The following is a 12,559-nucleotide window of genomic DNA, read 5'->3' as shown; positions in this document are numbered from 1 at the left end:
AGGCACCAACTGCAATGAAGACCAGCTGCGTGGATCCTGCATCACAGTTAGTAGTCTGGGGCGGTCCCCTTTGCCCTCTATACCAGCTATCCAACTTGGGAGACAGCAAGCCCTTGTCTCACCTTGCAGGAGAGTACCCCTGTGCACTGCAACTCTTGCAGCTACCAAGGTTGGTTTGTTCCTTCTCCAAAGTATCTTGTAGCGCCTCAGACTCCCCTTGAGTCTAGTCCCCCTGGACCTTACTGGTCCCCTTCAGTGTTGCAAAACCTTCTCAGGCTCTTGCATTTGCCAAGGCTTGTTGGTGATTTTCCTGCACCACTGACCAACTGCATCACGACCGCCGACATCACTTGCATCATTTCTGGAACTCTTCTGCACTGCTCTGCTGACCACCTTCAACCACATCAACCTGGTCCTGCATCCACAGAAGGGTGGGTAGTGGCTCCTGCCACAACCAGACACTCCATCACAAACTGGACTTTCCCCCCCCTTCCTTTGCCGGTCCTCTTCTGTCAGGATCCACCTTTGGGTTCTTCCAGTCTGGGTCTCGCACAATCCTCTTCCAAAGTCCTCCTGTTGGTTCTGAGAAAACTAGATACTTACCTCTGCTCTCCTGGTCACCTCTTCCTCCAGATCCCTTCTACTGATTCTACTTACTTGGGTGGGGGACTGCATCTTGCATTCCACTTTTAGTATGTTTGACCCCCTCCCCCAGGGAACTCACTATTCTTTAACACTTTTGCCAATGCTTGTTTTTATGCTCCCTACCGATTGCTTATGTGCATATACTTAGTATGTTCACTCAACTCTAAATGGGGGTTGGGGTGGGGGGGGGAAGAGACTGCCTATTAGTATTCTAGTATTTGTTACAAAAATAAAGGTACTTTATTATGGCAACACTGGTTCTTTCATGTGTGATAGTGCGGTGTGACTAGTGGTATTGCATAAGCTGTGCATGGCTCATAGATAAGTCTTGGCTGCTCATCAACAGCTATCCCTAGAGAGCCTCGGCTTCGTAGACACTGCCTACACTTAATAGGCGATACCTCGATCTGGTATAAGGTGATAACCCCATTGGTGCTCACCACATACCAGGCCCGCTGCCTACAATGATCTTGACTGTTTGAGGCTTTGGAGCAGTGTAGCTATCGTCACCTGAAGTACAGGACTTCTTGTAACCATAGCAAAAGTCTTCCTTCTCTGTCCCTCAGTCTTAGCGGGGAAGGGTCAACAGATTTTGCAGTCCTTCACTTGATGTTTGTGGTACAGGCAGACAAGAAATCCTTGTGTGGCTCATCCACATGGAGCCTTTCCTTGCCATGTTTTATAAAGGTGAAAAGGGCCTTTCTTGGAAAGATCAGACATTTTCTGAAGTAGGAAGTTGGCTTTGAGAGGAAAAAACCCAAGCAGAGCTCAGGGGAGACTCCCTTCATAGAGGGGAAGAAAAGTTGAGGGAAGGAGTTTCTCTTGGGAGTATTTTAGACGGTGCTGGCACCAGATGGGTCAATGGTCAAGTTTGGTTCTTTTTTCAAAAGGACATGGCTAGGCTATGATTGAGGGCTACTAACCTTCTAGCCTATGTTTAACCCTACATACTGCTTTCCGAAGGTACTGTGGGACTGAAACGACGACTGTGAATGCTTCAAGCATGTGAATCTGTGAAGATCCAATACTGGATAAATTGCTAGACCCAAACAAAAATGTCAGAATAATTCACAACATGGTAATCTAGAAGAGACTCGTGCTTCAAGACTAACTGAAGGTAAGCGCCACTGCTGATCACCCAGACAGAATAGGTGGAGCACAAGTGCTTAAGAGTTCTGTGATTTGGGCTGGTGACTGGAAGTTATTCTGAAACTTATAACGACTTAAGGATGATATCTTGGTGGGAAACGTTGCTGGTACAATGACTGAATCAAAACAAGTGATAAAATACGTGAATTGCTTTTCAAGCAGTTTACTATATAAAAGTTTTATTTGAGAAAATGTTTAAATTAACCACTGTTACAATTGTACTTTACAAGGCTTAAAAGAGGACACTTTAAAGCCCACAGCTAAATGTACCCTAAAGTTTGTCTGAATGGTAAAATAAGTACAGACGGATGTATGTAACTTGTCTTTCAGAAACTAAATTGAAATGCAGTGTCAATGTTAAATACCAAAACAGGATAACAAGCATATAGCATAGAAGCTCTTGGCATAGAACAAAAAAATGTTTCTACCAAAATCTGAAACTAAGCCCCTACTCCAACCATATGCATCTGCTGTCTACCCATTAAAATGTAAAATATTTTTATGAAGTACAAAAACGGTTTCAAAAGGCAATATTTCTTTTCAGGTGTCACGATTTCATGAAAAATAATATTTTTTAGTATAAGGCTTCAATTTTTATTGTTCTTCTCTGAAAAGGCAAGAAAAAAAAATGCTTTGCTTCCCAACCTCTTACTTTCCCTCCCCTCCATAAGCCAAAGGCCCACAGAGGGAGAGCTCCATGTGCAAATTAGCAAAAACAATCATTTGGGAAGCTCCTCAGACAGTGTTACCATTTCATATTTTGCATTACGTTTTATATTCCACAAAGAAAACGCTAAAATTAGTATTCAGAAACAATTGTTCACATCCCAAAATAAAAATATGTACAACACAATAGTATGCAATATGCAAAAAAGCTTAGCGTTGCTATTGGCAACTTGTATATCCCTCCCCCCCCCCCCCCAGCTCTATTCACATGTTCAGCTCTACGAAAAAACACAATTACATCACTAAGCCTGTTAGTTTGAAAGGAACAATTATAATTTGAATATTTTGGTGAAGGGGCTCCATTCATTGGATGCTGGGTTATACACTTCAATGGAATTCAGAAACTCGTTGCCATCAAATCCTCCAACTGCATACACAGAATTCCCCAAGGCTATGACTCCTGCATTGCTTCTTGGAGAAGTCATGCTTGCCATCATCTTCCACTCATTCTTGGTAGGATCGTACGCCTCCACACAACAAAGAGCATGTGTACCGTCAAAGCCTCCAACCACAAACATTTTTCCTATAGAGGACAAAAAAAAAAAAAAAAAACCTTGAAAATTGTAAATAGACACTTAGGATCATCTATAGTTGAAACATGGGAGAAAATGTAAGTAGCTGATTACCCGCAAATGAGTTTCATACTGGCAGCCAGGCTTACCAAACAATGTACAAACCCAGATGAGATCCCTAGAAACTTCTTGAACAAGATTTTGTTTTGAGAGGAACATGCCTGCCTGCCAGACTTGCACCGCTCCCATATCCCGCTTTCGTTAGTCCCAACGGAATAGAAGTACAAATGTTTGATCTCAAGTAAAGGTGGACACCAACCAACAATAATATGGGTAGAATAGGCTACTTCACCGCAACTGGTTCACTAATATGGCTATCCTTTCATAGACTTTCAATTGTATCTGGCCACTGATCTGATAGTATCTGGTATTCTGGCCACTGCAATACTGCAACTACTTTAATAGCTCACTAAATTTGTTACACAAAAAATAAAAAAAAATGATAATGCATGCAGAGACCTTCAGGCTTGCTCTTTCATGTGGAACGAAAGGTTGTACTTATTCAGCATTGTGTGAGAAAAGGATGTGGGGCTCTTGCCTAAGCTAAAATCCAATCCCAGCAGCTGTGGTGAACTGTTGAGTTCCCCTGAAACAGAATTTTGTTTTGAGGTATTTCTTCTGACAAATGGAGATTTGGTCAAGTCTCATGAGCCTAATCCCCATCTGTTTGCAGCGGCAATACAGACCCCCAACAGGACCAATCTGTCAGTTTCCAAGTTTTAGCAACGTAGGTGAAACCCCCTGCTTGACCTCTGAATTCAATTTTCACTACTGTCCTCCAAACTACTATGTAATTGTTGCAGGGGCATGTAATGATCATCTTTCTTCTTAGCTCAGTAAGAGCAAGTTACTTATATTCGGTGACACCTTATATGTTGGAGACTATCTAGCTGCAAATTCATTACCTGCAAATGATTCGGAATATTTTCATGAGCAGTACCCCTGCATGCAGGTAGGTGGTGTCATTCGGCTCAATGTGGCATCATTGGCACCAAGTGATTTGCGCAGTACCTATATTGGTGCTGCTCTAGTGCGCGGGAGTCATTTTCTTTGAGACTTTTCTTGCCAGGAGCATGGAGCCATGAGGAACACTGACCACTGGTGTATAAAACTTGGGCCCTGAAAGGAGACCAGCCATGTCTATTAATCTGTTTAGAGCAGGCAGGGTGGGTGGGTGGGTAGGTAGGTATCTGTGGTTAGATAGTCTCTCTACAACATAAGGCATTACGGAATGTAACTAACTTGGTCATCTGATAGACTTCTAGCTGCCAATTCTGTACCTTAGAATAGATACCCATGTAATATAACCTACAAGCTTGGTCTGAGGAACAAGTTCACAACAAAACTTTATGACAGCACGGGCAAAGTGCCAGTCTCTTAAGAGCAGACTGTCCAGGCAGTAGTGCTTGGTAAACAAGTGAAGACGTTGCATCCTGGCATGTCCAGGACCGGGACGCCACATTCTAATGCAGTGGTCACAGCGTTTGATCTGGTGGAATGAGAACACAACCCCTTTGGGTGTTGCTTCTTGGCCAAGGTGTAGCAGATCTTAATGCAGAGCACAGTCCATAGCAAGATGGACTGATTCTGCATGGCCTTCTCTTTCTTGGCCCAGACATACCACATGAAGTTGATTGTCCACCTAGAACAGTTTTGTGAGGTCAAGGTAGAATGACAATGCTATGTTTGGGGGCAGATAGTGGGGTCTCTCCACTTCCTTAGAGGAAAGAGGCAGAGCATACAAAAAAAGGTAAGAAAGTTAGTTACTTACCTGTAGTTCTCCAGTATTGGAACCTTTCATAGATTCACATGCTTAAATCCTTCCCAGTTGTCGAGATGGGAGACTTCACTTTGAAGATACAAGGACTGCATTTATTGCCTCCATCCTGACCATGTAGCAAAGACTGCAAGGTATGCAGAACCTTTTCTAACAAAACCCTGAAGGACAGGGACGGTAGGCTATTGATTTGGCTCCAGAAATTGCACTCCAGATCAAACCCAGTGTCTGGTTCTGACAGTGAGGATTCCTCAAAGTACCAAAAAGAGGCAGTTCTCCTCAGGCTCACCATTCTGAGGATCCACCTAGAAAAGCTCATAAAAATGACAAAACAGGTGTCTCCTAAAGCTGGCAGTCCTTCCAGTTCTCCATACAGGAGTTCTGTTTCATCCAAAAGACACTAAGGAAGGTTGTGTCCTCAGAACATAGCAAAAGAGCCTTTTCCGCGCCTCCAACGCCACCCCCTGTGGTAAAACAGGTCTTTAAAAGGCCATCTGGAAAATATGAGACAGCATTGTCAAAAGGAGTGTTTACAGCTTTGTCGTTGAATACAAAAACATCCACTGTCTCTACGGCTGCTTCCTCTTCAATGATGCTCATCGATGACGTCCTCGTCGACTGCATTTGCAGTCACTTTGTCGACGATCAGTGTACCCATTGCTTCTCCGTCAATGAAAACTGCAGGTGAGACAGTAGACGATGGTCGTCTGCCTCCTTGTCGACAAGACTATCCCTCATCAGTGCTGCTGCCATAGACTATGGTTAAAAGACGCAAGTCTGATTTACTCTTGCCACTGATTACATCTCCAAGTAGGGTATCAGCATTGGTACCTACACTTTTGGAACAGGAGGATTCTGAGGACGAGGGACCATTTGGGATTGTGCATAGCCCATCAGAACTGCATGTAAAGTGCCAGCATCTAGAGGAGGATATTTAGCATGATCTGCACTCATTTTATTCCCAACCACAGCAGTATCCTGATCAGGAGCAGATGTCTCTTTGCCGGGATCACTCATAGCGGACTTACAGCTGATGTTGGATGACTACAGAAGGCGGTTTCTGCCAGCCGGCTTGGAAGTGCAGCAACCATCTATTCTACCCTCTGTACCTCTTCCTTCTACTCCGGTTCATCCAGAGGTCCCGCTGTTACATGTACCACCACAGACGCCAGTTTCAATTCCAACACAAGATCTGTCTTCGCCTGACGATGACAGAAGGGAGAACTGCCAGATGCTATAATGGAATGGGATGATTATGAGATTCCTACCCTGTCCTCACCCTCCCTTGCTTCAGGAGATTCCCCTCTGGGTGACATCGGGTGTTTTCCCAATTTGTTGGAAAGATCTGCAAAGAGATTTGAGCTGCCCATGCCCACAAAGCACATGGACTGTTTCCAGTATGATTTCAAAGAGCTGTTCCAAAAAAAGTGTAAAGTCGATGCCAATAGTGGACTATTTATGGGATGAGGGCATCAAGGTAATGAAGAACCCGGCGACTGTCACCCCCGTTTTGCCTTGCCAAGAAGTATAAAGCTCCGGAAGACTCTGCGGCCTGCCTCATGGGGCACCCCAAACCGGACTCAGTCATTGCCCAGGCTGCACAACGTAGATCCAGAAACCCTTCAGCGCCAATATCTCCTTCACCGGAGAAGGATGGTAGAAGGCTCAATTATTGGGCAGGGTTTCTCTTTGATGGCTTCTCTTTATGATAAAAGCTTCTAATTATTTGGCTATCATAGGCAGATATGACAGACAGCTATGGGCGGACATTGCTCCCTACCTAGATCAGCTGCCAGAGAACTAAGTTGGAAGCAAAGAAAGTCTTGCAGGAGGGTGAGAGGTCTTCTGCAGAAGTTAGACTGTGCGATGGCTACCGCTACCACAGCTTTCTGGCAGATGGCAGGAGCAGCTGTTGTAAGAAGGCAGGGTTGGCTCCGGGCAACTTTGTTTAGGCCGGAGGTTCAAAAAAAAAAAAAAAAAAAAAAAAAAAAAAAAAAACACAATTCTGGACCTTCCTTTTGATGGTGAAGCCCTATTTGGGAATCACATTGATGATGCACTTCAGTCAATAAAAACGGTTACCAATACAGCCAGGTCCCTTGGCATGCTGCAGTTTAAAAGACAGCCCTTTCAGGAAGCTAGAGGTCGGGGTATTCATCTTATAGAGGAGGCTTCCAACAATATAGATACCCCTCTGTCTCTGTGGCTTCTCTGTCCTTTACTTCCCAGTTCCAACAGAGACTGCCTCCGCAAGCGGCATATTCAAGACCTTCGCAAAGAGGGAAAGCAGCAAGGCAAGCGAAGGACACAGGATGCAGACAATTACTTTCTGGTGTCTCCGGCTACGAACCTTCCCCGGGATACAAAACTACTTTCGCAATAGGCAAAGGATAACATCAGACCAATGGTTCCTAAATCTCATTCAATTTGGCCATACTTTGGAATTCTTACAGTGCCCTTCTACAAAACCTCCCCTCCCTCGAAGGGTAAAGCACTTGCATTTGCCCAAGCAGGAAGTCGAATTGATGCTCAAGGGCGCTATAGCGAGAGTTCCACATCAAGACAAAAGAATGGGATTCTACTCTTGGTTCTTCCTGGTTCGAGCGAAGTGGAAGAGTTGGCGCCCAATCCTAGACCTCTGGGATCTCAATACTTATCTCAAGAAACAATCATTCTGTATGATCACCCTAACAGACATCCTGTCCCTTCTCAACCCAGGAGATTACATGTCCACCCTTGATTTGCAGGATGCATATTTCCATTTCCCTATCCACCCTTCCCACAGGAAATCTCAGATCTGTAGTAGCCAGAAAATATTTCCTGTTCAAAGTGCTACCTTTCGGTCTGAAATCGCCCCCCAGAATTTTTACCAAATGCTTGGCTCCAGTAGCAGCTTGCCTCAGAAGGCAGAACTATCAAGTCTTCCCAGACGATTGGCTGGTCAAGGCCAGGACCAGATCTCAAGCACTGAAGTCCACATGCGCCTGCGTAGAGCTGTTCACAAACCTAGGACTAACAGTCAACCGCGACAAGTCAGCCTTCCAGCCCTTACGAAGGAGAACATTTCTAGGGGCAATATTGGACACTTCCTCCAGCAAGGCAACTCCTACAGAGGAGACGCGAGATATATATAATTCCTTGCAAGGCACCTACAAAAAAAAAGTAGGTTTCAGTTCACCTCTTCAAGTCCCTGTTGGGAATGATGTCCTTCTGTATTCCACTGGTACCATTCTGTCATCTCAAAATGAGATCCCTCCAGGAACAGATGGACCTTCAGAAGACATAGTCAAGGGGTCTTTCAATGATAATCAGAATAACGAAGCCCATGATATCACTTCTGACTTGGTAGACTCAAGAGTCAATTATCAAGGGGACTTTTTCTCCTGCAACCAGCTCCGTGAGTAATCACTACAGATGCTTCTCTCGAAGGTTGGAGCGTCTTCCTCCAGCACCTATGAGTCAGGGGCAAATTGAAACCATATCAGATGTTTTTTCACATCAATTACCTCGAATTGAAAGCGGATCAATTAGCGCTTTGCGCTTTTCTTCCAAAAATTAAAGGCTCATCAGTACTCATTCGGACGGACAACACTACAACAATGCATTATATCAAACAGGGAGGAACCAGGTCTCTGCTCGTACGAGAGAATCTCAGCACATTTGGGAATGGTCTATCAGACAGCAGATAAACCTTCAAGCAGAACACGTCCCAGGAGTACAGAACATCATAGCAGACTGATCAGGTCTAGATTGTCCAACCACGAATTGGAGCTGGATCAAGGAGTGTTGAATCAAGTTTTCTTCCTATGGGGAAAACCAAACCTGGATCTCTACGCCAGCCCGCAGAATGCAAAATGCAGATTCTTTGCAAGTCTGGATCACCATCGGGCCTCTGGGGGGGAGGTGAGGGGGGGGGGGGCACACCAAACAGATACTCTAATGAGTAAAGATGTTATTTTATATTGTGGGTATGGGGGCGGGGGAGATAGAGATGTTGTAAAGAAATGGCTCCCTGTTGCAGTTACCCCCCACTTTTTGCCTGATACTGATGCTGACTTGACCGAGAAGTGTGCTGGGACCCTGCTAACCAGGCCCCAGCACCAGTGTTCTTTCACCTAAAAATGTACCATTGATTCCACAATTGGCACACCCTGGCATCCAGATAAGTCCCTGGTAACTGGTACCTCTGGTACCAAGGGCCCTGATGCCAGGGAAGGTCTAAGGGCTGCAGCATGTATTATGCCACCCTAGAGACCCCTCACTCAGCACAGACCCACTGCTTACCAGCTTGTGTGTGCTAGTGAGAACAAAATGAGTAAGTCGACATGGCACTCCCCTCAGGGTGCCATGCCAGCCTCTCACTGCCTATGCAGTATAGGTAAGACACCCCTCTAGCAGGCCTTACAGCCCTAAGGCAGGGTGCACTATACCATAGGTGAGGGTACCAGTGCATGAGCACTGTGCCCCTACAGTGTCTAAGCAAAACCTTAGACATTGTAAGTGCAGGGTAGCCATAAGAGTATATGGTCTGGGAGTCTGTTTTACACGAACTCCACAGCACCATAATGGCTACACTGAAAACTGGGAAGTTTGATACCAAACTTCTCAGCACAATAAATGCACACTGATGCCAGTGTACATTTTATTGTAAAATACACCACAGAGGGCACCTTAGAGGTGCCCCCTGAAACTTAACCGACTATCTGTGTAGGCTGACTGGTTCCAGCAGCCTGCCACACTAGAGACATGTTGCTGGCCCCATGGGGAGAGTGCCTTTGTCACTCTGAGGCCAGTAACAAAGCCTGCACTGGGTGGAGATGCTAACACCTCCCCCAGGCAGGAGCTGTAACACCTGGCGGTGAGCCTCAAAGGCTCACCCCTTTGTCACAGCCCAGCAGGGCACTCCAGCTTAGTGGAGTTGCCCTCCCCCTCCGGCCACGGCCCCCACTTTTGGCGGCAAGGCTGGAGGGAACAAAGAAAGCAACAAGGAGGAGTCACTGGCCAGTCAGGACAGCCCCTAAGGTGTCCTGAGCTGAGGTGACTAACTTTTAGAAATCCTCCATCTTGCAGATGGAGGATTCCCCCAATAGGATTAGGGATGTGACCCCCTCCCCTTGGGAGGAGGCACAAAGAGGGTGTACCCACCCTCAGGGCTAGTAGCCATTGGCTACTAACCCCCCAGACCTAAACACGCCCTTAAATTTACTATTTAAGGGCTCTCCCTGAACCTAGAAACTAGATTCCTGCAACAACAAGGACTGCCTAGCTGAAAACCCCTGCAGAGGAAGACCAGAAGACAACAACTGCCTTGGCTCCAGAAACTCACCGGCCTGTCTCCTGCCTTCCAAAGAACTCTGCTCCAGCGACGCCTTCCAAAGGGACCAGCGACCTCTGAATCCTCGGAGGACTGCCCTGCTTCGACGACAAGAAACTCCTGAGGACAGCGGACCTGCTCCAAAAAGACTGCAACTTTATCCAAAGGAGCAGCTTTAAAGAACCCTGCAATCTCCCCTGCAAGAAGCGTGAGACTTGCAACACTGCACCCGGCGACCCCGACTCGGCTGGTGGAGAACCAACACCTCAGGGAGGACCCCCGGACTACTCTACGACTGAGTACCAAAACCTGTCCCCCCTGAGCCCCCACAGCGCCGCCTGCAGAGGGAATCCCGAGGCTTCCCCTGACCGCGACTCTCTGAAACCTAAGTCCTGACGCCTGGAAAAGACCCTGCACCCGCAGCCCCCAGGACCTGAAGGACCGGACTTTCACTGCAGAAGTGACCCCCAGGAGTCCCTCTCCCTTGCCCAAGTGGAGGTTTCTCCGAGGAAGCCCCCCCTTGCCTGCCTGCAGCGCTGAAGAGATCCCTTGATCTCTCATTGACTTCCATTGCGAACCCGACGCTTGTTCTAACACTGCACCCGGCCGCCCCCGCGCCGCTGAGGGTGAAATTTCTGTGTGGGCTTGTGTCCCCCCCCGGTGCCCTACAAAACCCCCCTGGTCTGCCCTCCGAAGACGCGGGTACTTACCTGCTGGCAGACTGGAACCGGGGCACCCCCTTCTCTCCATTGAAGCCTATGCGTTTTGGGCACCACTTTGAACTCTGCACCTGACCGGCCCGGAGCTGCTGGTGTGGTAACTTTGGGGTTGCTCTGAACCCCCAACGGTGGGCTACCTTGGACCAAGAACTGAACCCTGTAAGTGTCGTACTTACCTGGTAAACCTAACAAAAACTTACCTCCCCCAGGAACTATGAAAATTGCACTGTGTCCACTTTTAAAATAGCTATTTGTGAATAACTTGAAAAGTATACATGCAATTGAAATGATTCAAAGTTCCTAATGTACTTACCTGCAATACATTTCAAACAAGATATTACATGTTAAATTTGAACCGGTGGTTCTTAAAATAAACTAAGAAAATATATTTTTCTATACAAAACCTATTGGCTGGATTTGTCTGAGTGTGTGTACCTCATTTATTGTCTATGTGTATGTACAACAAGTGCTTAACACTACTCCTTGGATAAGCCTACTGCTCGACCACACTACCACAAAATAGAGCATTAGTATTATCTATTTTTACCACTATTTTACCTCTAAGGGGAACCCTTGGACTCTGTGCATGCTATTCCTTACTTTGAAATAGCACATACAGAGCCAACTTCCTACAGATGTTAATGGGAAGGTTAGCGCTGCAACTCAGCGACTTCATTTTCAATGTTCGGTTTTATTTAGGAAAGTTGAATCAGGTCAGATTCACATTTCCCCAAACGATGTTTACTTTTTAGGTACATAAGATCTGAGAAAACTTCAAATAAATGTGGTGGGGAAAGGAAGTAAAACCATAAGGGCCTCGCTCCTATCCATAATTCCGGTCATTTTTCATTGTTTTTGTTTTAATAGCACCTCTCATACCATTGTAGAGTATCGGAGCCCTTTACAGGGACTACCAGATGTAGTATTCACATGTTGTCTATGCTGGTAGGCATTTTCTAGGAGTGCTTGTTCTGGAGAAGCACAAACTCAGGATTCAACAGTGGTTAGCGATGGCTAATACGAATGTATTTCTACGCAAGCAAAGTTTTTAGCAACATAAGGATAATGAAAGCCAGGGAGTAGGGCTAAAGGTGTTTGAGAGGAAGACATTTAATTTGTGCCATGTAGTTTGCATGCAGCTCTTTGATGGCAGTTTATAGTTCATTAGATTAAGATTGTAATTTCTAAACTGCTCAGTAACAAAAAGGGAGTAACCCACGTGTTTTGCCACTCCTTCCCACGTTGTTCCTACTCCTGAAAGGTTTGTTTTATTACATTAATTGGTGTAGAATGTGTTCGAAAGTCTTATAAAGAGGGCTCTGTAGGTTGCAGAGTAATGATTTGTGTAAAGGCATTTTATTATTTGTTCTTCCTCATTTAACCATCACAATATTGAGCATGTTTTTGGTCGCATAGGCCATGAATGCGCTTCAAGATTTAAAGTTAAAATGCCTTTGTAGAACGGGTTTGCAAGAAAGTCCAACACCATACTGAGTACGCCCAGATGTCAGGGTAGTCTATGCAGATGTAAGGCCTCCAGATTCATTTATAAGTGTTTAAAAAAAAAAAAAAAAAGTACTCTCGAATCGGCCATCCAAGTGAGGAGAGGGCCACCAGTCAAAGTGGAACGTATATTTATCCTGTGTACAGGGAGTCT

At 45.7% G+C, this 12,559-nt stretch overlaps 1 protein-coding gene across 1 annotated transcript in view; it reads right to left on the bottom strand.

Annotated features, from left to right (window-relative positions):
• Positions 1-1,956: 1,956 nt before the first annotated feature.
• Positions 1,957-12,559, bottom strand: part of IVNS1ABP (influenza virus NS1A binding protein) — a 62,580-nt gene continuing 51,977 nt past the window's right edge. Inside the window, exon 15 of the mRNA XM_069232007.1 lies at positions 1,957-3,043. Within this exon, the coding sequence (XP_069088108.1) occupies positions 2,790-3,043 (254 nt within the window). The 3' untranslated portion in view covers positions 1,957-2,789. The remainder of the gene's footprint in view (positions 3,044-12,559) is intronic.

This window comes from Pleurodeles waltl, chromosome 4_2, assembly GCF_031143425.1.
Source record: "Pleurodeles waltl isolate 20211129_DDA chromosome 4_2, aPleWal1.hap1.20221129, whole genome shotgun sequence".
NCBI lineage: Eukaryota > Metazoa > Chordata > Amphibia > Caudata > Salamandridae > Pleurodeles > Pleurodeles waltl.
Note: the sequence above shows the minus strand (reverse complement) of the source record. Positions and strands in the feature narration are given on the sequence as shown.